General features: G+C 45.6%; 4 protein-coding genes and 3 long non-coding RNA genes across 15 annotated transcripts; 3 read left to right on the top strand and 4 right to left on the bottom strand.

Annotated features, from left to right (window-relative positions):
• Positions 1-36: 36 nt before the first annotated feature.
• LOC136199879 (uncharacterized) lies at positions 37-2,589 on the bottom strand. Its single transcript, XR_010673228.1, has 4 exons — positions 1,930-2,589; positions 1,789-1,861; positions 1,660-1,726; positions 37-1,598 (listed from the first exon to the last, which is right to left on the bottom strand). It is a non-coding gene; the product is annotated as an uncharacterized lncRNA (long non-coding RNA).
• Positions 2,590-2,710: 121 nt separating this feature from the next.
• LOC136199878 (uncharacterized) lies at positions 2,711-3,998 on the top strand. 3 transcript variants are annotated; one of them, XR_010673226.1, is made up of 6 exons: positions 2,711-2,748; positions 2,797-2,886; positions 2,976-3,088; positions 3,136-3,276; positions 3,330-3,448; positions 3,510-3,998. It is a non-coding gene; the product is annotated as an uncharacterized lncRNA (long non-coding RNA). The 3 variants fall into 3 exon arrangements; XR_010673227.1 differs by having other exon boundaries at positions 3,193-3,276; XR_010673225.1 differs by having other exon boundaries at positions 2,976-3,276.
• A 569-nt stretch (positions 3,999-4,567) lies between these two features.
• On the top strand, positions 4,568-11,594 carry LOC136184023 (uncharacterized). Of its 5 annotated transcripts, none has more exons than XM_065970876.1 (28): positions 4,568-4,608; positions 4,661-4,787; positions 4,845-4,903; positions 4,954-4,995; positions 5,051-5,338; positions 5,397-5,533; positions 5,592-5,732; positions 5,786-7,085; positions 7,142-7,279; positions 7,337-7,465; positions 7,516-7,641; positions 7,695-7,820; positions 7,883-7,996; positions 8,045-8,176; positions 8,237-8,386; positions 8,448-8,570; positions 8,626-8,748; positions 8,802-8,881; positions 8,931-9,053; positions 9,107-9,225; positions 9,279-9,404; positions 9,465-9,584; positions 9,629-9,766; positions 9,815-9,961; positions 10,012-10,134; positions 10,185-10,307; positions 10,365-10,653; positions 10,721-11,594. In XM_065970876.1, the coding sequence occupies exons 2-18, from the start codon at positions 4,663-4,665 to the stop codon at positions 8,834-8,836; spliced, it is 3,288 nt and encodes a 1,095-aa protein (XP_065826948.1). In that variant the 5' UTR covers positions 4,568-4,608; positions 4,661-4,662; the 3' UTR covers positions 8,837-8,881; positions 8,931-9,053; positions 9,107-9,225; positions 9,279-9,404; positions 9,465-9,584; positions 9,629-9,766; positions 9,815-9,961; positions 10,012-10,134; positions 10,185-10,307; positions 10,365-10,653; positions 10,721-11,594. The 5 variants fall into 5 exon arrangements, with proteins under 5 accessions (XP_065826948.1, XP_065826924.1, XP_065826917.1 ...); XM_065970852.1 differs by having other exon boundaries at positions 9,100-9,225; positions 10,709-11,593; XM_065970845.1 differs by having other exon boundaries at positions 9,100-9,225; positions 10,721-11,593.
• LOC136184056 (uncharacterized) lies at positions 10,884-13,311 on the bottom strand. Its single transcript, XM_065970889.1, has 3 exons — positions 13,131-13,311; positions 11,345-13,073; positions 10,884-11,283 (listed from the first exon to the last, which is right to left on the bottom strand). Exons 1-3 carry the CDS (start codon positions 13,290-13,292, stop codon positions 10,976-10,978), a joined length of 2,199 nt encoding a protein of 732 aa, XP_065826961.1. The 5' UTR covers positions 13,293-13,311; the 3' UTR covers positions 10,884-10,975.
• Positions 13,312-13,529: 218 nt separating this feature from the next.
• Positions 13,530-14,226, top strand: LOC136186955 (uncharacterized). 3 transcript variants are annotated; one of them, XR_010669802.1, is made up of 3 exons: positions 13,530-13,637; positions 13,730-13,906; positions 13,965-14,226. It is a non-coding gene; the product is annotated as an uncharacterized lncRNA (long non-coding RNA). The 3 variants fall into 3 exon arrangements; XR_010669803.1 differs by having other exon boundaries at positions 13,552-13,906; positions 13,965-14,075; positions 14,122-14,226; XR_010669801.1 differs by having other exon boundaries at positions 13,552-13,906.
• Positions 14,227-16,903: 2,677 nt separating this feature from the next.
• On the bottom strand, positions 16,904-18,227 carry LOC136184587 (E3 ubiquitin-protein ligase NRDP1-like). The gene is made up of 3 exons (XM_065971535.1): positions 18,167-18,227; positions 17,799-18,105; positions 16,904-17,704 (listed from the first exon to the last, which is right to left on the bottom strand). Exons 1-3 carry the CDS (start codon positions 18,167-18,169, stop codon positions 17,220-17,222), a joined length of 795 nt encoding a protein of 264 aa, XP_065827607.1. The 5' UTR covers positions 18,170-18,227; the 3' UTR covers positions 16,904-17,219.
• A 1,296-nt stretch (positions 18,228-19,523) lies between these two features.
• On the bottom strand, positions 19,524-23,481 carry LOC136199719 (netrin receptor DCC-like). The gene is made up of 10 exons (XM_065990008.1): positions 23,312-23,481; positions 22,971-23,255; positions 22,022-22,282; positions 21,679-21,969; positions 21,330-21,623; positions 20,982-21,278; positions 20,619-20,924; positions 20,323-20,557; positions 19,919-20,264; positions 19,524-19,856 (listed from the first exon to the last, which is right to left on the bottom strand). Exons 1-10 carry the CDS (start codon positions 23,430-23,432, stop codon positions 19,716-19,718), a joined length of 2,577 nt encoding a protein of 858 aa, XP_065846080.1. The 5' UTR covers positions 23,433-23,481; the 3' UTR covers positions 19,524-19,715.
• Positions 23,482-23,713: the final 232 nt, after the last annotated feature.

Below are 23,713 nucleotides of genomic sequence, written 5' to 3' on the forward strand. Positions count from 1 at the left end.
CCTTCCCCTCACACCACCCCTGTACTTCTTACCCTCCCTACATATCCATCCTATTCAAACACAACAAAACACACATCAAAATATACAACACATAGTAGACTACTTTCCTAAAAGACAGGTTAGCTTTTGTGGCGTAACTAAAATAATTAAAACCTAAAATACCTCACAATCCATTGACCTAAATGGAAACCTAGTACATTACTTCCTAAATGGACCTAAACATTTTCCTAGTCTAAAACCTAGTACATTACTTTTCTAAAAGACGGATTAGTCACGTGGTTTAAACAATTAAAACCTAGACTACCTTTGTAAATCCATTGACCTAAATAACGAAAATGGAAACTAGTACACTACGTTCCTACTCTATAACCTAGTACACTACTTTTCTAAAAAACGGATTAGTCACGTGGTTTAAACAATTAAAACCTAGATTACCTGTAAATCTATCTAAATACTGGAAATAAAAGCCTAGTACATTACGTTCCTACTCTAAAACCTAGTACATTACTTCTCTAAAAGACGGATTAGTCACGTGCTTTAATTAATTGAACAATTAAAACCTAGATTACCTCGTAAATCCATTGACCCAAATATGAAAACCTAGTATATTACGTCCTAATCTAAACCTAGTACATTACTTTTCTAAAAGACGGATTAGGTACAATTTAAACCTAAAATTCGGATTAGGTATGTAATTTAGACCTAAAAGACGCATTAGGGACGTGGTTTAATTAAAACCTAAAGTACCTCAAATCCATTGACCTAAAATATGGATTAGGCACGTGGTTTAAATAGTTAAAACCTAGAGTACCTAGGAAATCCATTGACCTAAAATATGGATTACGTACGTGGTTTAAAAAATTAAAACCTAGAGTACCTCGTAAAATCCATTGACCTAGATAATTATCCTATAATCTACAATCAACCTAGATTACCTCAGAAATCCACTGAGAAAATGGTCTAATGTGTGTGGCGGCTGCCAGCTACATGTTAGGGGTCAGGCCTAACTAAACTATAACCTATCTCCTGCTCTCTCACCTTAGAGCAAATTGGAAAACGCCCTACCTACTGACAGCCGCCCTAAACCTTAAATGCAAGGGATGCGTGGACCCGTGCATGACTATCATAGTTATGCATACGCAAAGGTAAGCTGCGCGCCGGCGCAGATCAATAATGCAGTCCCCACTACGTTCTCTGCCACGCACATAATTGTTTGATTTTGATTATTGATTAGCTGTATTTAATTTGATATTACTATTATCTACAACTATTTCACGGAGGCGTACGTGCGCGCGGGGTCAAATATGCGTACATGTGGTAAGAGTGTGAGGATTAAGCATCATGCTGTTAACCGCCGCCGTCAGGCACACGAGCGCCCTCCCGCCCCCTGTGCGCTACGACTCGGGCCTTCTGACAGCGGCAACGTGCAATTCGCTTAGATGCGTCGCGACAGAGAACCCCGCCCTTATGCGAATGCCTACACCACAGGGGCCCGTAGCTACGAAGAAGAACCTGAAGCGATGAGACTTCCCTTGCTACCTCTTCGTCTACATCGACTTCGTCACTTCCGCTTCGGCCGTTGGCCCAGTCTTTGACAGCTGTCGGAAGAAGAGAACAATAATTAGATTTGGCACCCTCGGTCGCAATGTGTCGACTTACGAACGACGAGCGACGAGTGAAGCGATGTCCATCCGTTGCGCGTCGATCGTCCGCACAGCGCTACGACCTATACGCACAAAAAAAGCACGATTAGTTCATTGAATCTAAGCGCGACGCTAAGCGACCTACCGACGCGCACGCCACGCGGCGCCGTCTTCCTTCGCCGGGGCGCAGTCCTTCGCAAAGGACTGCACGGGACTCGCTGCAAGAGAGAGAAAGCGCCCAATTAGTTCGAGTGGCTACGAAATCGCGTAATCTAGCTTCACTTACCGGTCGGCTCCGCTGTCCCTTCCTCGTTCGTTGGCTTGCGGAGGCCCGCCTCGCGGCGGTGCGCCTCTTCTCGGCTGCCCCGCGAAGGAAGCAGCTGCGTGGCGCCTTTGCGAGAGAGCGGACCAGACCGTCCGCTCCGTTCTGCGCTTCAGCCGAGAATGACGCACAGATTGAGAGGTCGACGTTTATGACGAATTGGAGATGGTGCGAATTCGCGTGCACAGCATGTCTTCCGGAGTGTGAACGACTCACGTGATGGCGAATTCGGCATCTCCCCCGGTCTGCATCCGCTACAATCGAACGGCGTTCGACGATAGAGACTTCGCTATCGTCGATTCTCGAGCCGCGTTTCGTCGGTTCTCGAGCCCAGACGAAATCGCAGACGCACCCATCACGGAAAGTAGATCGTGTGAACATTTGTAGGGGTGGAACATTTGACGTGTGAAAACTAATCAGCGAGCTCGCGTGCTCGCGCGCTCACTCGTACGCGGCCTCCGCGCGTTCGCTACTTTGCGATTGCGTGTCGCAGTGCATTCAGATCAAAATCGCGCGCCGCGTGCGAGTAGAGAACGCTTCAGAACTCCGCGCTTTTGTTGATCGCTAGGTGACGCGCCGACAGACGTCGATGCGGATCAAGATATCGCGCCACGTCCAAACCATATAAGGAAGTGTGAATGCGTGTGTAGTCAAACTGCTGCACGTGAACTCACGTGAACTCGCGTGAGCAGTCTGCGTGTGCTCGCTTTTCTAAAACAAAGGATTTCTTCTCCCAAATAAGTCTAAAGAGCCATCGGAGACATTTTTGACCAATGCAGTAACGTAATTCTCAAGAATGAGCCTAAAACCTCGAGTCACATGTTTATTTAGCGTGCGGTACCACAACTTTTCATTTGTTTTGTCCTAAAATCGGGCCAGCTTCGAACAACCAATACCACGAAATGAATCTAGAACTACTAGGTACGAGTTTAGGAAAGTAAAATCGAGATGGGCTCCCGTTCGAGGAACTCGTCACCAAATCAAAACCCAACGCTCTCCTCGTCCTCTAGACTCGCTCAATCACAGCTATCCGGAAGAAAACAACATGACGCCTAATTCGGAGCAGCGGGAAGCGACTCATCGAACGTAGACGAAAATTTCGATCAAAAATGCGATAAATTCAGTGAGTCATCCGGCTTTCGCTTTCACGCTGACATTCATGGGAACTAGCAAAGCCGAAAGTCATGAAGACCGGCGATAAAGCTGCGAATGCGGCTTCTAAAACAGGCTCCTCTTCCGCTGGAGGCTGGGGAAGGATTTCTCTGTAGCAGCGCAACGAACCAAGCAAGGATGGAGTGTACAACCTGCTGGGTTAGTATATATTGAGCGGAGTCACGACAGTTTATCAGTACACTTCCGTGCAGTGGCCCATTATCTATCAGCACGATGACGAGACTTTTGTTCTTCTATTCGATTGCTGTCGCCGTAATCATCAGTTCCTTCTGTCAGCTATGCTCCGGCGGATGGCCCCAACCAGTGGAACGTATGAAAACTATTGAGATGGCAGATTGCCAGTGCCAGGCTCAAATGTTGTCTTTTTTTAGATGATGAAGTTTCTGTAATTCACCGAGAGTGGCTTGGTCTCCGTCTCATAGCCATTTTTGTGTTTAATATAAAGTCTTCACATCGTCTTCCTTGCTTTGTATTTCCTATTCTCAAGGATGTTCCAAATGGGGCTTTGTTGGCCAAAAACCTTGGTGGCAAAAGAAGCTCGGATGGGTCTACAAGAGAGGCAATAAATCGACATGAATTTAGACCTCAATCCGTCTCAAGACACCAATCCAGCCTGTAGCCAATTATTTGGCATCGACCAGAAATCAAAAGCAGGATGCAGGAAGATTTGTCTCAAAATCAGGATTTGATACACCAACAAACAAGTCAATCATCTTGGGCTAACGGACACCTGCAATTTTGGTGAAAGTAAGACTCGACCTTCATTTTGCAGGTTGGACGTATCTATTAAATATCTTTTTGTGTGTTAATATTCTACTCGTTTTTTAATTAATTAAGCTGAATCCTCACGTACGACGTAGACTCACAAATATATATATATATAATATATATACTGCATATGTATTGATGTGCTCTATAGCATTAGTATTAGTGTGCGGCATCTTTCTAGGTTTCCTCATAACGTAGACAAAAAAGATCATTTCGCGAAGACTCGTGTGGCATAACTGACGTGTGAATCTTCGTTGTGCGTTTTTGCTCCACAGTTGTTGACTCTTCAAAACACTCTTGTGTTCTCTCTTTATGATGGGGAAGGAAAAGTTATAAGACGTTGGGCATAAGTTTCTCTTACAGTGAACAAGGTGGGAGAGAGCTCATTACGACATAGATTTATTAGACCTCCCTAGATATTTTTTCAATACATTGCGAGGCATTTCTGGTTCAAACTAGTACCATACATATGACTACTGTATGTCTATGTAGAACCATCATACACTGTACTATCATAGGAAGATTTGTACCAAATTTTTTTCATACGATTGTTTGAAATGTGGTTAGTTCTAAAGAGAGATGCGTTCTGTATAGAACAGTGCTGTGGCTAAAGTAGAAATGTAGGTCCGTTCATCATTCACCGTTATACGGGACTCGAGCTTTCTCTACACTCTCTCACTTCTCTTCTTCAAATTCCACTAGGTCACTCTCGTCGTCAGCAGTACCTACACTGTCTGTACTCAAGCTTGTTTAGGAATGGAATGCCAAAACTTGCTCTTGAGTCTCGTATCTCAGTACGAAGAAGATCCTGACAGTTTGCGACGGCTTTGTAGAAAGGTGAATGAAGAAGGCACCGTGTTTCGACGTTCTCTTGACTGCAAGTGAGTTTGGTGGCATCCTGCGCACAGTAGAACGTATATCTGACCCAATTTACGAAGGGATCTTCTCCAACGAACGCTGAGCACTTCTAAAGCAAATAGTCAAACTCTTGTTCACAGTAAACTGTATAAGGAGAACGCGCGAGATTTGATCGACGTGTGCGTTTAGTTGCTAGATCTACGAAATCCTTTGGCATTGACACACACAGAGGTAGTACCAGTTAGCTGTTTTTTTTTATATGCGTCCTTCAAACACTAAGTCTTAGAAAGTTGCTCTGCTCTGCTATACCAATTCGCTTTTGAAGAAGTCGGTCATTACTGGAAAGAACTCGGCGCCACTTTAGGATTCGAAAAACGCGAGCTGGACAACGTCGAAGAGTGGCATCTGAATCACCGACAGGGAGTCAAGTTCATGGCCTGGACCATGCTTGAGCGATATCAAGCAAAAACTCCAAATTTCAAACGTTACTCTCTAAAAGTCATTCAAAAAAAGCTGGATTGCGTAAAGGAAAGACGACAGGCAGACGTTTGTGTAAACGTAAAGAAAGCCAAAGGTATAAATCATCGTGTCTTTGCTTGTGGGCACGTGTCGTCATGTTTCTATGAATGTAGACTTATTGCCATTTGGCATTGTCAATGACCGACGATTCTATGGCAGAGAACGAGAGCTGGAGCAAGTCGCCGACTTTCTCTGGAAAGGCAAAAGGAAAACGAGTCGAGTTGAGCCCATTATGTCGCAGGAGATTCAGGTATTCAGACGTCAATCAACCAGCTTTGCAATTGTGTTTGTTACTTGCACTGTTTTAGATTATTTCTGGCGTTGGCGGATTGGGAAAATCCAGTCTCGCTTTCCAGTACCTTTTTCGATATGCAGAATCGTACCCCGACGGTGTTTTCTACTTCAGCGCCGAATCCTTTTGGTCTCTTTTAGAGTCGCTAAAGGAGAGCGTAAGTCTCACTTACGTAGTCACGTTTCTGTTAACCTCTAGCTTATTTTGCAGATTTCAAGAGTTGCACAGCTGCAAAGAAAGCAACTTCCAACATTTCATTCTTTGAACGAAGCATTACGGCACTTTTGGACTTACTGCAAGAATCGTCCTCGTTCCCTGCTTCTTTTTGACAACGCTGACGACTTCGATCTTGTTAAAGACTGGTTTCCAGATCCTCTCGTGTCCTGCCACGTCGTCGTGACGACGAGACGAACGCAGAAGCACGATATCTTCTATCAGCGAAGCGTACGTCTGTTGACACTTGACGTCCTCAAAGACGAGTCCGCTACGCTGGCACTTTGTCGCTGGGCTGGAAAATCTGAAAAGGATTTTGACACGCTTGAGTTGACGGAAAGGAAGCACGCTCATTTGCTGGCAAACGAGGCTCCGGTCGAAGGCCTGCCTGTTGCCATTGCTCACGCGGGTTCGTTTATAGATCAACACCGAATATCCTTTCTGCAATACTGGAAAAAGATCGAGAACGAGTCGAAGCAACTCGAAGCCGCGGCTTTAAACCTCGACGACTTCCTTCGTTATTTTCATCTATCGCATTTGAAAGAGCCTCTGAAGTTTCACAACGTTTACAGTATCGATCAGTTATTGAAGTGCGATCCTCAGACCATCGGCGGGCGCACGGCCTACAATCGAAAGTTACTCGAAAACGCTCAAGCTGCGCTCAAAACGGAGCAACGCGCATTTCTCACTTGGAAAATGGACATAGACGACGTCGAAAGCACGTCAGCGTACGCCTATCAGTTGCTAATGTACAGCTCGGTCATGTCTCCGCGATCCATTTCCCTTAACGTCGTCGCGGGAGCGGCCTTTTCTGAAGTGGCTCCAGTTCATCGTGATTTCAAAGTTGCCGGCGCTCTCCGAACGCTGAACGAGCGTTCATTGATTCAAAAGATAACTGAACCAGACAATGACTTCGATGTCTCGTTTTCCATGCATCATTTGATTCAATCGAGCATGCTTCAGAGATTGGGAGAAAACGTCGAGGATCTTCATCGCGTTTTGAAATCTGTTGCAAAGGAGCTGATGAATCGGTTGCCCTCCCTGTCTGACATAGCAAAAAACTTGACCGACCCCGCCTTATCGTCTCTGTTTCCTCACTGTCATTCTGTCGTCGAAAAGATGCTGGAAACAGGCTTGCTAGACGAGGCCTACCCGGGACTCAGTGATTATGCCTGCTCTTTGGCTCTCTGGTACAATGGACGAATTGCCGAACGACTCAGCGCTCTCAGAGTAGCAGCTCTCGAAGCTTCGGTGGGGCTCTATTCAGTCGAAGAGACTCGAGAAAGAAGACGCCAATGTAAGAAGCTGTACACCTTCTTTGATTCCTGTTAATACATCTTTCCTCTTTTTAAGATTACCTTATCTGGGCCGTTGCTCAGTTTTCTTCGAATACAACACAATTTGAAGAAATAGAAGCCACGATCAAAAAGGCTCTTGGAGGAAAAGCATATTATGCTCTCACAGACAAGGAAATTTTGTATTACCGATGCGGTAGGTTTTGAATAATTGCTATCATCATTATGTCATTTACTGGTACACTGTGTGCAGAATTGATAGTTCTGGCGAGAGTTTACATACGACAGGGTCAGCTTGATATTGCTGAGGAAATGCTTCTTAGACTTACGAAAGTGCTGCGTCATTTACCGTCTTCGGCGGAAGTAACGAACACATTGTCGGGTAGGAATTTATCTTAGGAATTTTTTTGATCAACTAATTTACAGTTGTAGTAAATTCTTTGCTCTTTGAAATTTACGATAAAGCCAAAAGTTATAATCAAGCCATCATCGTGGCAAGGGAGTCCCTTTTGTTGGCGAAGAACAGTCTCTTTGATTCTGACTTTTTTTCGGCCAGCTGTAAGTAGTGATGCCACGGGAACGTCTCGAATCTAAGACTGAGCATTTTCTAGGTCACGAAAAAATGGCCATGTGCTTTCGACGTCGTGGACAAAGTCGAGAAGCTTTGGAAAATTTTGCGGAAGCTGAGAAACTTTACAGAAGAGTACTTCCTCCTAATCACGAAATCGTCGGAGATCGTAAGTGAATTTTTTATGAGATGCGCGTTTGCTCTGTAACCTTCGACGTTTCACGTGCGCAGTTCTTCTCCAAACGAGCCGCTGTTTGCCTCCGGCCCGCGCCTGTGAAATGTCTCGTGAAGGGCTTGCTATTCTTAAATCCGCTTGTTCTCCTGGGCATCCTCGTTTATCAAATGGTACATCGGCGGTCAAATAATAGTGTATTTTCTTCATTATTTATGTAGCTTTATACTATCATGGCACTAATCTGGTTTCGTTGCGACAAAACGACGAGGCTATTAAATGCTTTGAAGACTGTTTGGCTTTCTTGGAGGCTGGCCCACAGCGGCGGGACGCGCTATCAATCAAAGCTCTCTGTGAGTTTTATCATTTATGTACTGCAGTTTTCGTTCTGTTCAATTGCATTTGCACATTAGGCCTAACGGCGTTGGCTAACGCTTTATGGGGCAGGGACTCAATTCAAAGCTGCACAGAACAGAAACGGGAAAGAATTGTCAAATACTTTCAGCAAGCGATTGAGTTATTTACAATACTCAATCCCAAAGGAAGTATGGAAATGACGCCAGGTAATTGTTGTTGAATTTTCTTGTTGTTACATTACGCTATTAACAAAAATTTATGCCGCAGCACTTTATGGTCTTTCGTCTTTATATGCTGATATCGGAAAAGCATCCGAAGCAGCTAAACTAATGGACAAAGCTTGGCATTTCGCTCAGCGTCTTCCTATCGAAAATCCAATGAAAATGAAAGGTTTTGAATGTTTTTAGTCTTATGCTTCTCTGCAACCTGTCAGCGGGTTTCTTAGTTTGTAAATGGTACGTGAAGGCGTTGATCGCAAGTGATCAATTGGCTAAAGCTGTTAGCGTTGCACTGCAGGCTAAAGAAGAATGTGGACATCTTCACTCTTATCACCCATCGTTTCAGCAGTGTAAGCATTTTACCTCTAGAAACTTCTATAATAAGACTTTTGTTACTTTTTAGTGCAGGATATATTATTTTGTTTGCAATCAGTGTGATCATCCTATGGTTATTTTTATTGAAACTGCTGTATTACGAATGTGGTAGGTTTAAATTATTGTCATCAACAACATATTATTTACTGGTATACAGAATTGATAACTCTCGCGAAAGTGTACATACGACGCGATCAGCTAGATATCGCTGAAAAAATGCTTCTTAGACTTACTAAAGCGTTGCGTCATTTACCGGCCGAAGTACCAAGCATGTTGACTGGTAGGAATTATCCATTTGACCAAACTAACTACAACTGCAGTTTTAGTAAATAGTATGCTTACTGAAATTAACGACAAAGCCGAAAATTATAATCAAGCAATCGTCATGGCGAAGATGTGTCTTTCGTTGGCAAGAAACAGTCCTTTTGCATCGGACCTTCTTTCTGCTAGCTGTAAGTAGGGATGCCGCTTGAACGCCTTCAATCTAAGACTGAACATTTTCCAGGTCACCTAGAAATGGCCAGGTTATGTATGTGTAGTGGACAAAGTCGAGAAGCTTTAGAAAATTTTGAAAAAGCTGAGAAACTTTACAGAACAACACTGCCTCCAAGTCACGAAATTTTGGATGAATGTAAGGGAATTTTAATCAAGACGCGCGTTTGCTCTCTTACTTTCAAATTTGTACATGTAGTTCTTGTCTTTATGAGTGGCTGTGACCGTTTGTCTTCGGCACGCGCCTGTGAATTATCTCGCGAAGGACTTGCTATTCTTAAATCCACCTGTTCTCCTACTCATCCTCGACTATCTTATGGTACGTTGGTAATCCATATATTTTTTTCTTCCTTATTTTTGTAGCCCTGTACTATCATGGTACTAATCTGGTATCGCACCACCAGAGACAGGACGAGGAGACTATTAAATGCTTTGAAGACTGTTTAGCTTTATTGGATGCTGATCCACAGGAGCCAAAAGCAATGTTAATCAAAGCTAACTGTGAGTTTATCACTGATGAATTTTTCTCATTGTGTTTAATTGCATTAGGTCTAACGGTGTTGGGTGTCGCTTTGCGCAAGGACTTACGTCAACGTTACACAAAGCAAAAGCAGAAAAGAGCTGTCAAATACTTTCAGCAAGCGATTAAGTTCTTTACAATACTCAACCCCGAAGGAAGTATTTTAATGACGGCAGGTAATTATTACAGTATTTTCTAATTGTTTTATTATGCTATTATGCCGCAGCACTTTACGATCTTTCAAAATTGTAGGCTGATAGTGGAAAAGTATCTGAAGCAGCCAGATTGATGGACCAAGCTTGGCATTTTGCTCAGCGTCTTCCTATCAAAAATTCACTAAAAATGGAAGGTTCTGAATTTTATTCTTATGTTTCTGCAGCCTGTCAGCCGGTTTCTTAGTCTGTAAATGGTACGTAAAGACGTTGATCACAAGTAATCAATCGGCTAAAGCTGTGAGCGTTGCAGTGCACGCTAAAGAAGAATGCAAACATCTGTACTCTGATCAACCGTCGTTTCAGCACAGTAAGAGTTTTACTTTATTTCTTGCAGTTAATAAGAATTGTTTGTATTTCCTCTTAGTGCAGGATATATTATTGCCATTGAAATTGTTGTAGGTCTATTCCAGTACTATTATTGGAATGACTTAACTGTACTGTCATATTGTTGTACCTAAGCAAACTAAAGACTCGTTGGAAAGAGAGAGACGAGAAACAGAAAACAGTAAAGCCGTATGTTTCTTTGTTAGATGCAACGGGATGAAAACCTTCTCCTGAAAAAGAAGGGTACATATTGTGCTGCACTCACAAATTTTGGCACATAGATACCCTTGACGGTATCAAATTTACACGCCAGACATGGCAGCAGTGAGGTCAGTTCTGAGTCAGCACTGAACCCAATGTGGGCTACTAGGCAGTTTTCTATAGTGTTTTACTTAGAAAGCCACGACAGAGAGATTCTATTCCAGAGACGAACTTCACATAGAAAGGGGCTCTATGCAGAGGCTTCAATTAATCAAAAGGAGGAGACAAAACAGAAAAGAAGTGTAAGTCGAAATTGAGATTCAAGCTAGACGGGAGGGGTACATGTATTGCAACAGACCACGTTGGAATTTTCCAAATTTTAAACTGTTCTACTAAAAAGTTTGTGTATTACTAAAAACGTCGTCATGGTATCTAGTTCTACGTACTATATTACTTTTTCTTACCTAATGCATCAAGAAAGTTACTGGCAAAAGGAAAAACTTTGCATGCCGTTTCTTTTAGTTGTTCTTCATTCAACGCAATGCATAGTTGGCGTATAGACGCACCTGATTTTTGTAGCATTTGATAGGACTGCTCTCGAACGTAGTCGTTATCCTTCTCAATTAAGACAATCTCTTCTGAACCCATAGAAAGTCTCCTTGCAATAAACTTCCATTCTTTGATAATGTTTTTAGACAGATCAGTAAGCTGCAGTTCAGTTGGTTTTTTATCTAAATTGACGCAATCCGATTCGTCATCTACACGAAAAAAAACTCGCAAAACCCCAACGAAATAGAGAGTTCCTATACAACTACATACCTGTAGCAGTGTATGACTGAGAAAAAGTTAGTGGGCTTGTAGGCGCATCTTTTGGGAGGAGGTAGATCTTGAGAGGATTGCTGTCTAATTTTGTCGGCTTGTAGTTGAAAACAGAATAAACAGAAGCAGGCTTTTGCCAATATGTGCAGTCTAACATGACGGAAGACAAATCGTCTATGTCTTCTTGACATGATTTCAGTTTGAGAAAGCAGTTCCTGGTTAAAAACTGGTACGCGGAACCCCCGATCACTTGCCGTAGTTGTTCTCCACTAAATTCCATGTGTTTGTCCTTACTTTCTATAAACGAATCGTTTTCCTCTTTGTTTAGGGTGATTTCGAGGTATTGCTTTTCAACAGCCGTACCTTGACATCGAAAATACCAGTCACTCCCAAACGTGTAGCCGTCTGTTCTCGCCTTTGCGCGTATCTGCTTTATGTTCGGTTCGCATTGACATGAAATTACTGCTTTTAACTCGATTTGTTGGTCTCTATAGTCTTTCCTGAAGAAGAGGGAGAGGACGACTGTGAATGGGCCAGGAAGGCTAAGTATGCAGATTTTGCAGAAGGAGAAGGATTCTATTTCAATACGTTGAGCGTCAGTGAGGCGAATTGTAGTCGTTCCAAATTTTGCTAAAGGAGCTTGTTCCCGAAGATTTGCCATAAATTTGTATTCTTTAGGAGCACTCCAACCATCATTATAATAAAGGCAAAATTGGGGATCGCAGCAGCTGAAATGCCCAAGTGAAAAGGTGATAGTAATGGTGTTAGTGAAAGTCACTCGATGAGGCAATATTTGAAGAAGATTAGCAAAAGTTGTCTTTCCATTTATTGTCAGATTGTTTTCAGCTGAAAAAGACGACAGTTTGATGAACAGAGGCTCTGAAGTAGCTCCTTCAGAAATTCTCAATGTTACCCCAGGTGGCAGCAGCCTTAGTTCTCCTCCTCTAATACCAATTCTTCTGTTACAATCCGCCTTGTTTTTCTTTAGGGTTACTCTCTGATGATTAATTTGGAGGTGACACGTTATTGCAGAACTATGTGCTTTCTGCAAGGATACGTCGTCCTCCCTAATCACGAGACCTTCCAGAAGGTCGCCTCCTTTGTATTCTTCCGTGCTTTTTTGTTTTCCTTCGGTCTTCGATCGAGCTTTTCCTTTCTTATTCTGGGTATCTATCAATTTATCTATGTCTATTTCTTGTTCAAGACTTCGAACAATTTTCGACGGCGTCAGATCTTTTGTTTCAAAAAGACGGTCACATTCATCATGCCGGGCTAGACACTGGCATTTAATACGAATAGTGCGTTTCTCAACAGACGCGTGTAATTCTACGATGGAAGCTGCATCTTCTCCTTTCTTAGGAGAAGTAGGGAGGGCGCTAACTACGTCATCGACGACAAATTGAAACATGTCCTTCACGTTTGTACCCTGAAGAGCTGACGTTCTGGGAGCTTCGATGAGCTCGCTGAAACGACTTGAAGTAACGAATTGGGCAGATGTTGACTTATCTACCTGACTTGGGAGATCAGTTTTGTTACCTACGATATAAAATCTTGCAACGGAACGAGTAGACACATGAAGAAAGGCGTCGTCTATCCAATTATGAAGGGACTGAAAAGTAAATTCATCGTTGGCGGCGTAAACGAATAGAAAAGCGTCCGTTTTACGATAGATACTCTTTGTTACGCTCCGATGGTACCTCTCTTGACCCGCCGTGTCCACTAGAGTTACCTTAAGCAACGCCCACTTTCAACTTAGTGACAGGCGTTGTAATCTCATTCTGCTTACTTGAATGCGCCTGTTGGAAGTTGATATGTAATTTCTCGTACATTCCGCCAGTGATTGGAAGCTTTCTTCTGGATGTTTTATTCTCTCGTCCGATATAAGAGGATCAAAGAATCGCAAAAAAAGCGACGTTTTTCCAACGTTGACGTCACCGAGCAAGGCCATCCTTACTTCAAGAAGGCTTTCCATGGAACCTGGTGTTTTACAATCCGGGTGTGCTGCTCACGAGGTGCTACTCAGGTCTCAGGCCACTACAGTAAAACCAAAAATGTGCAAGATGCAAGGATAATAGCATAGCAGCAGTGTTTTAGAATCACCGGTCACTAAGCGTTTAAGAAGAACTTCTACCCAAATTCGGAGTCCTCAACTGCTCTCACGTGCATTTGTATTCATCCGGGTTGCGCGACACTGCACACTGGAATTTTTCTAGGGCTACTAAGGCTGCTGCTGGCCTAGCGAACGACCGTCAAAGCATTCCGCGCGAGGGTGGATGATTCATAAAGATAGCTGGTGAGCGTGTCACTGAGCGAGCAATCGAAGGACCCCGTTGTTCCCCGCAAGATCATGCAACCGGGTGCGCTTGCGTTCTTTTTTTCACGCAGGACGTCCGACACTCCTTCGGCAGGCTTTGCGAAGGTCGCACTCCACGAAGCCAACAGCGCGCCGTGGCTCCAGCTCTCTTCGAAGCGTTTCCTGCAGCTAACAGTCAGACTGACCGCGCAATTCTCAGCACGCGAGAACAATAGGGGCAATATTGTCCGTTATTTTGGCTTTTTGAGGTACGAACCGCCGTTTTTTTCGTTTGTGGGCACACGTCATGTTTTTCTATGAATGTAGACTCGCTGTACTATATCAATGACCGACGAGAGAACGAGAGCTAGAGCAAGTCACCGACTTCCTCTGGAAAGGCAAAAGGAAAACGAGTCCATTCTGTCGCAGGAGATCCAGGCAATCAATCCGCCTTACAGTCGCGTTTGTTACTTGTGCTGTTTAGGTTATGTTATTTCTGACATTGACGGATTGGGAAAATCCAATTTCTATGCCAGGATCATACATCGGTCAGCGCCCAATACTTTTGGTCACTTTTTAGAGTTGCTAAGGGAAGTTACAGTTTTTCTTACGTAGTTGTGATTGTGTTGTCTGATTCTCTTATTTCAAGAGTTGCCACAGCTGCAAAGAAAGCAACTGCCAACGTTGTATTCTTTCACAACGAGGCACTGCGGGTAGCTACTCCTTCTGATGTCGTCTCATTCAAGTGAAGCAGGTATGATTCTCTTTCTCTTTGACTGTGTCTTTCTTTCTCTATGTAGACTCATTCATGGATCATATTGACGAGGTGATGAAGAGCTTTCCGATGTCTTCATTCACCCCTGGGCCCCGGGGTGACTAAACAAAACCGGCCCAACTCTGTTGTCACGAGGTTAAATTGGCTGACCTGCTGTTGGGGGTTATGCAGTCGACCCCTCCCCCTCCAGGACTGCGGTGGGAAAAAAAGTAGTCCCCCTGGAATCAGGCTGACAGTGCTCACATCAGAGGCTGCCCAGTCCCAGGCGTCTGAGCCAAGAGAATAAACGGGCTCTAACTCCGATCGAGGGGAGTATGGAGTGACCCCCACTTTGAAGCCTGCACGGGCTTCCGTAACACGGAGCGCATGCAGGTGGACAGCGAATGCAAAGGAGACTGCACAAATTTTTGTACTTCCGGTTTATTTCCGGGTATATTAAATAAAAGATTTTCTAACATACGTTGCGTTTGCGGCCTTTTTTGTTGACGGGGTCTTGCCCAGGACCCCGGAAGAGCAGTTTCTTTGGTCTTGCTCAGGACCCCCTATATCCTGGCTAACATGCAATACAATGTAAATGAAACAGAAAATAAAACCAGTTTATATTTCGTCTCTTGTTTCTTCATCTGTTTTGTTGGACTGTTCAATGACTTGGTAGACCCGCAGTAACCATTGATATAGAGAAGCAGATGCGCTGATGAAGTTGGAAAGCTAGACAGAAATAGTTTATCAGTTCTTCTAGCCTATTCAGTATGCCATAAGACCTGCTTGTTTTCAAGGTGGCTTCAATTCATTATACTGTACTGACAAAATCTTGCTTCCTTGTTTGGCTTCTAAGACAAGGAAAATTGAGTTTGAAGCATGCAAAAAGCTCAGCGATACCCAAACCCAACACAGCACGCCTAATCATAGAAAAAGAGTGAAGCACCTACAAAGGGACCCTCAGCCTAAAACAACAGCGCAGACCGCAATGGCTAGTCTGACCATTGAGGATCCCCCTTGAGACGGAACATGGAAGCAAAATTAAGTTTCGACGGAGCAGTGCAAACCTGCTTGTGTATGATGATGATAACGATGAGCCCGAGAAAGCAATTTCCAGCAGAAGACAACGCTGAACCGGTGGACGCGTTCGACGTTTGGATGGGCACGTGAGCAGCGACAGCCCGTACGCTAAAAGAATTTATAGCGATCGAGTACTGCTGCAGAGCAACCCGATGTTCAAAGGACAGCAACATTCATACATGTACATGCTAACCAAATGGCAGTTGTCCATCTAGCGCAACATATAATAAAAAAAATAGATAGATTATTCTAACTAGATGCAAAAAACAAGAGTGAACAACTTACTGACGTTAAGGCTAGTCCACACTTTGTGGAACAGAAAGTCTATCAACTTCCAATAGAGACTGCATCCAATCTTGTAACTTTTCATCTTGGTTGGGGGTAAACCAACAGCTGGCGTAGGCGGTGGCAGCTAGCATCAGTGTGTCCACACTCTTCCAGCGCTTATATGATCGCTGAATGCAACTAAACAACTTTGATATACTAAGATTCTCTAGACAGCAGCCTGTGTGCAAATTTTGCGAAATAAATCTTGACAGCTTGCTGATAGACGCCTCGTCTATTCCATATGAGTAACTGAAATCGAATACCTCAATGGCACCGCTCTTGGTGGAAGCTAGGCTGTCTTCCTGTTCCAGTTCTCTAGTCTTTGTTTTGGCTCGTTCTTCTTTCCTTTGGAAGGACTCCTTAGCTTTCTTGCCTTCAATCTCCCCTCGTCTTATCAAACAGCGGCGGCAAGTGGGACAAGGAACCCTAGCATAGTAGCACTGCAGCAAATGACTCTCTATAGAAATAAACAAGAATTTAGCGTCATTTGGTGCGGCTGAAATCCTTTTCTAAAAAACCATGTATTCAATGTCAGAATAAAAGGAATTTAGTCTAGAGCAGCCACCCTCTCAGATCAGAAAGCTCGCGATTAGAATTTACCGAGAGCGTCTCGCCTGACGATTGTCCTGCAGCCGTCGTATCGCTTGGGACAGTAGACCTCGAGCGCGTTGATCATCTTTCTCAAGGCGACGACTCGCTGCAGCTGATTTTTTCGTATTCGGCAGCGGCATTCGGGACAAGTGGGAGTTCGCTTCAGCCACGACTCGACGCAGCTCTTGCAGAACGAATGACCGCACGGAGCGACGACGGGCTCGTCCATGACAGCCAAGCAGATCGTGCAGGACAAGCTGTCGTCGACGTCCTTCACGTATGCATAGTCGTCACGATGAGCGCTAGCCTAGAGAATGACATGCAGTCGAGCAGTTTGACAGCGCTATAGAAGAGTAGTTGTCTACCATTAGTCAGTCGAGACGGAGTCGCACGAAGGACAGAAGGAAGGAGAAGCAGGAAAAAAATGGACGATTTCTAGCGCGCTATGACGGAAGGGCGTGACGCTAGTAAATTCCACGGCCGTACCCTCAAAAGGGGCTCAGCCTAAAACATGTATGTTAGTCCAAGAGGGTCTCCGTTGATAAAAGAAGTCGGAATGCGTAAAAAGCGAACAGTTGCGCAAAAGAGTGCATAGTCATCATTCTCATCATCATCAATCATCCGATATCGTTCTAGGATGTTAGTCTATCGCAATCCGTGATAAAACCAAAGACAGCAACTAATGTTCGTTCATAATCATAAAATACGCTGAAGTGGAAGATGATGAAAAGGCTACGTTGTCTTCCAATAATAGCTTTAGGAGCGTACTGTCAGATCAGAGGTCTGAGGTCATAGACGTACTTGCAGTCATTGATTCACGTTGACTTATTTTATGAACGAAGACTTTTAGCGGCCGCTAGGGATTGCATCCAATCTCGCAGCTTCGCATCTTGTTTCTCAGTAAACCAATTACTGGCATAGGCTGTTGCAGCTAGCATCAGCGTAGCGCAACTCTTCCAGCGCATATATGATCGATGAATGCAGTTGAACAATCTCAACATATCAATACGGCCACTTGGACCTCTGTCCAAATTTTGACAAATATACCTTGATAGCTTACTGATGGACGACTCTTCTACTCCATACGAGTAAGTATAATCAAATACCTCAGCCACTTCTTCATATTCACTTTTGATGACAGCTAGGCTGTCTTCCAGTTCTCTAATTTTTGCTTTAGCCTCCTCGCGTTCTGCCACTCTCTGGGATGCCTCCTTTGCTTGCTTGTGCAAGTGGCCTTCAATCACTTCTCGTTTTGTCAAATGGTAGCATGTAGGACAAGGAACCTTAGAATAGTCGCACTGCAGCAAATGACTCTCTACAGCAATAAACAAGAAATTAGTCATCTGTAGCTTCCTTTTTTCTAAAACTATCCAACGTCAAAATAAAGGAATTAAAAAATGAATTTTTACCGAGAGCGTCTCGCCTGACGATTGCCTTGCAGCCGTCGTGTCGCTTGGGACAGTAGACCTCGAGCGCGTTGATCATCTTTCTCAAGGCGACGACTCGCTGCAGCTGATTTTTTCGCATTCGATAGCGGCATTCGGGACAAGTGGGAGTCCGCTTCAGCCACGACTCGACGCAGCTCTTGCAGAACGAATGACCGCACGGAGCGACGACGGGCTCGTTCATGACGGCCAAGCAGATCGTGCAGCACAAGCTGTCATCGACGTCCTTCACGTATGCGTAAGACTGACTGTCGTCGCCACGAGCGCTAGCCTAGAGGATGGCAACACGTAGTCGAGCAGTTTGACAGCGCTATAGAAGAATAGTTGTCTACCATAAGTCGAGACGGAGTCGCACAAACGATAGAAGAAGAAGGAGAATTTCCTACTTGTAGCGCGCTATGACGAATGGGCGTGAAGTAGCGTGAACGATTCAAATACCACAGCACAAAAAATTATAGATGTAATTAATTAATTAATTAATTATCCCCTTTGTTTCATCATTCAGAAGTATGTAGCGCGATTATCCGAGAAGGCATTGATTTAGGAAATATCAAAAATATTCTCGCACCTGGGCTAAAAGTTAGGACGCTCTTTGTTCTCTACAAATCTTTTTGGATCAAAAGTTGGCCGTTCAGTGCGTGAAAAAGACTAGAGCTCTTGTATAAAGGCCATGTCAAACAGTTCGGGAATTTTCGACAGACCGAAAACGTAGATCCAAACGGCTTCTCTCCTATAAATGGTCTCTGGGAGCAAATCGCTTTGTCCCAACCGGACGAGATTATGTCCGCAAAAATCGACACGGTGACTCGTCGGACGCCGATTGCACTGAAGAGCGCGAGAAGCATATTCCATCCAAATAGGAGACGTCTCAAGTTGAATTTGGGTCGAGACTCCATGTAGCGGCGTCCGGCGAATATTGCGACGACGTAGACGGCGCTCACGTAAAAGCACATCTTCCAGCCGCCGCTTTGCAGATACGTCGAGGAGGCGGTGAAATTGAAGCGCATTTCGATCTCTTCGAGACGAGAGAAGACCATGCTGGGGAGATCGAACAGGCTGGTCGGACGTCGTCGGAGTGGAGAATGACGAGATCGATGGGAGTACCGTGGCTAGATTGGAAATTAATCTATTTATTCTTTAGTGGAGAAAAGGATTGGGCCAAATGATGGCCATAGGACGTCCTTGGTCCTCTGAACTTATTTGCTTGCATCATACCGTTCAGCGCGTGAAAAAGAATAGAGCATTGACGTTCGTCCTAACGTGATTGTCCTCCTGTATATACGCCTCTGTGATGTTGTATTCAGTTGCAGGCTTGTTCTTATGCCAATTTCTCCTCTGCCCACGTCTTCATCGAGAAAAAGGGTCCGGTTGGAGCTGTGCATCGTTTTTCTACTAAAAACATCAGATTCTGATATTCTAGAGAAAGCATTCGGCTAACCACTGAATAGATGTGGTTTTAGAAGTCGGTAGGCGCGGAAGAAGCTGTCCTAAAGGACAAATCGTCTCGTTTTTTCAGAGAACTCGAAGTAATACAGGTTCTGCTTATCCGACAGCGAAGCCCGGGTACTAGAAAGTACTAGAAAGCTCCATGGGTGCAGGAGAGACTCACGAGAGGACTCCTTCTGGCTTGTGAAGCCACTTTCGCCGTTCATTGCCTACCACGTGACACAAATACATAAATGCATACAGTAATCTTTCACTGGCCATTCATCACTGTCCATTCTCTGACAAAAAAAAGCAATTCCTCAACTAAACTCGGCGAACCTAATCAGTTTCAAAATATCACGTCTGAGTGTCCTATTCTCATCCTTAAATTAACGCGCAAAAAAAGGCAATAAACTTGTCCTCTCCTCGGAGGAACAGCGTCGTAATTCTAAGACTCTAGACATACGAGTCCGGCTCCGATTCCACATTGGAGACAACCGGTATCCCTCGCTGCGTGTACGATTGATTGCTCGGCCGCCATAAAGGCGAACTGGCACTTATTTTTTGCTTGACTGGAGAATCGACAAACTTAACGCACTGAAAAAAAAAGAAAAAAAAGTGAAAAATAGCCTCTCGCAAATTTCATAGGATTCCCCTACCTTTTCCTTCACTATATCCGATTCTGATTCGGACGCTCCGTCGACGCTCAACGACGTCGTGTCGTCGTTCGCCTCCTTCTCCTTCAACGCCAACTTCGTCATGCTGACGTCGAGATCCGCAGCGCTGCACACGCGACTTCCTATGCGCGACATGAAGCACTCCTCACCGGGCAAATCCGTGCCGATGCTGCGAAGCATGTCGTCGACGATGATTGGCATCGACGGCGGAGACAGCGGCGGCGAGGCGGCGTTCTCAAAGGCGGCTCGCACGGAAGCGAGATTGTCCGGCACGGACACCGAACGAGCAGGAACTGGACTTCGCTTCACGAGTGACGAGTAGATATGTCTAGGAAATAAATAGAAGTTTATTATTGGATCCCATGTCTTCACGTGTAATTTCTTACTCAGAATTTGCTTTGTCCGTTGACGATGATGACGTTGACGCCAGCGATCCTCTTGGAGCCGATTGGCGCCGTTTTTGCCGCTGTCGCCAGATGACAAGTCCAATAACGATCATTGCAAAGGCGACCGCTGCGCCGATTCCACCCGCCAAGTAAGCGACGTGACTGGAGGCAAGAGAATCGTCCCGATCTTCGAAAGTGGCGGAATCAGTCGGGTTAATTATAACCTCGCCGGAATCTGATCGAGAGAGAAAGACTAAGTTTCCCTATTACCTTCAATACACTATATATACAATTACCTCTAATATGAACTGATTTCTGTATCTCCTCGCTTTTTCTTCCTTCGTCGTCCTCTGCATGAATTGCCACGCCGTATTCGCCCGGCTCGACGTCTTTTAGAGAACCGCTCAGACGGCCATCGGGTCCCACGCTGAACGGCTTTTCGATTGCAAGCGTCAGAGCCTCTCCTTTCTTGGGCGTCAACGTGACGACGTATTCAGTTATTTTCCTATTCTCGTAAACCAATTGGTCAGGAACCGTCCACGAGACGACGGCACTCCGATCGACCATGGTCACTTCAACGTCACTAACGCGACCAGGCAAATCTGAAAAAATCAATACACGTAAAATAATTAATTATTTGTTATAAAATGCACTCTTACCTAAGGGACGCGTTGCCACAACTAACGTCTTAGAATAGTTACTCGGTCCGTGTTCGTTGGCGGCGCTGATTCGGAATGCATAGCTCGTATTGGGTTCGAGTCCTGATAGCACGACAGACGTGACGTTGCCTCCGTCGATGATCTCCCTGCGAGGAGTCTGCCTGCCGCTTTGCGTGTAATGAATTTCGTATCGAAGAATGGGACGGCCTCCGTTGTAACCGGGAGACCAGTTTAGTTTGATTTTATAGGGCGACTCTTTCTGCGACGATCCTCCAGTCAGAACCGGCATGTCAGGCTCTAAACAAAGGTGATTATGATTACATATGATTGTGATATTATAGTCTTTACCTGCTGAACTCGTTGCAATTCCGAATCCCTCGCTTTTCTCTCCTGCTCCGATTCCATTCGACGCCAAGACGAAGAACATGTAATGGGTCGCCGGTCTTAGACCCGTCACGGTGACGGACGTTCGATGACTGGGCACGTACTTCGTCCACTTCCTCGCATTCTTTCCCGTCTCCTCGACGAAGACGGTGAAGTTGGTTATGCGCGAATGACCCCAATGACCGGGACTCCACGAGAGAGTTGCCTGGCGACCTCCAACGTTGGAAACGTTAAAATTGACGGGCGTCTTAGGTGGAACTGGGAAGATGACAAATTGAAAATTATTTTACCCAATGGAATGCTTTCTAGGTACCTTGAACAGTCAGCTTAACTTTCCACTTTTGTTCCCCAATACGATTCTTCAAGACGCACGCATACGTTCCCGTGTCTTTCTCGTGAAGACGATCGAGCACGAGAGTCGACGTTCCGACGTCGTCGTTTCGATACACCGTATCGATTTTCTTCCGATCTCGCTCCAGTGGCGCGCCGTCCTTCGTCCACGTGACGTCGGCGCGCGGCACGCTGTCGAACTCGCACACGAACGTCGCCGAGTCGTGACGTGGTCGCGTGACGTCAGACACGCCGACACTCGTCCGCGGGATGTCTACGCAAATCAATCAATAAAACAAAAATATATATTTCCCTGACTAACTCACATTCTACGCGAAGCCACGCGGAGACTGCGATGCTTCCCGCTTTGTTGAATATGTTGCACGTGTACTGGCCGGCGTCCGACGGCGAAACGGGCGCGATCGTAAAATGAGATTCGTTGTGCGGTTGAAAATTCGACGACGACGGATGCGCTTTTGTCCATCTGTATTCGGGCGTCGGATAGCCTTCGCCGCCGCAGCCGAACGACGCGTTGGCGCCTTCGACCACCGTTCGATTTTGAGGCGCCAGCGATAGCTGCGGCTTTTCTAAAGGCGCAAAGACAACAAATATCTCTGCGCGCTCGCCGCCGAGAACAACAAACAACAAACGAAAATGCATAATGCATGCCTTTGAGCGAGTCTGTTCGGTTCCCTCGAAGGGGGGCCCACGTACTCTATCGCAAGCTGGCGACGCGACTCTGATGATGAAAAAGCCGCAATCCTCCCACTACGATGATCTGTCAGGTGCAGCGATCAATTCGTTGACCGCCGTACCTGGCTCTCGTCAAACTCCTTCTTAGCTAAAGCTTTAGAAGTGCACCGCCGGAAATGATTTAACGTTTCCCAGACGGCTATTAGCTCTACCGCTGATACGAAATCGTGGGAGAGCGCCCGGAAGAGGGCGGGAGTTTCGGTAATTCAGCTACTCATCGCGGAGAGCGGACAAAGCGTGAAAACGAGCGTTCCCCGTAGCGACCGACCGCGTACGCCAAAAATAAACCCCCGCATTTCCGCAACACGCAAAAGGGAGAGGAGAGAGTAAAAAAATGCCCGAAACGATGTCGGTGGGGGAGTGGAGGGGTGCGCCCTTTTCCCACCGACCCCAGCAAAGGAAACGGAGTCGCGTCGCGTCGCGTCGCCCCCCGCAGCACGAGCATGCATTAGATACATGGGAAAATGCGTGCACTTCTACGGATGCTAAGGCAGCGCGTTCGTTCGTGTCGTATCCACTTACCGGCGGTATCGAGATAGGCGAGTTCGCTCGTCGTTCCTCCGGCGCGATTCGACGCGCGACAATAATACGCGCCGACGTCCGACTCTCTGAACGGAGCGAAGACGAGCACGTTCCGGTTCGAATCGGTGTATATGCGATCCGTTAGCGTTAGCGGCGACTTTCGCGAGCCGTACATCCACTCGTAGGTCGGCGTCGGGGTCCCCCTTGCGACACACTTGAGTTCGACGTGTTCGCCGTCCATTGCTAAGAAAGTCGACGGCTGGATCTCGAACTTGGGCACTATGTCTACGTACGAGGCGAATAAACTCGCGGTTTTACGACAAGAGAAGGGTTTTCCTTACCGGATTGACATCGAGTCGAGTGGAAGAGTAGAAAGACGATCGCGAGTACGGAAAGCATGACGCCGCCGTTTCGTTCTACCGTTGCTCTAGGACTGTTCGACTGCGCGGGTGGTGCACTCATTTATGGCATTTCTTATGAGGTCGAGCTGGGACGGGCGTGGCTTCTCACGACGGGCACGCGAGCACTGACGCCTTCTCTCGGGGGTGTACGGGCGTTTACGTAGATTTGCGGCCGGCCAGCTATTTGTAGAACAGCAGAGTCGATTGTTCGGTCCCAGAGAGATCTTTCTGCGCGCGAACAGGCTCTGATTCGATGTTGTTTTCGTTACGCGGCCGCTTTGCTGCGATAAGAATTTGATTAGACGATTCTCCAGTGTAAACAGACGGGCTACAAGTGCATAT

The sequence above is a fragment of the Oscarella lobularis genome, chromosome 1 (assembly GCF_947507565.1).
Source record: "Oscarella lobularis chromosome 1, ooOscLobu1.1, whole genome shotgun sequence".
Lineage (NCBI taxonomy): Eukaryota > Metazoa > Porifera > Homoscleromorpha > Homosclerophorida > Oscarellidae > Oscarella > Oscarella lobularis.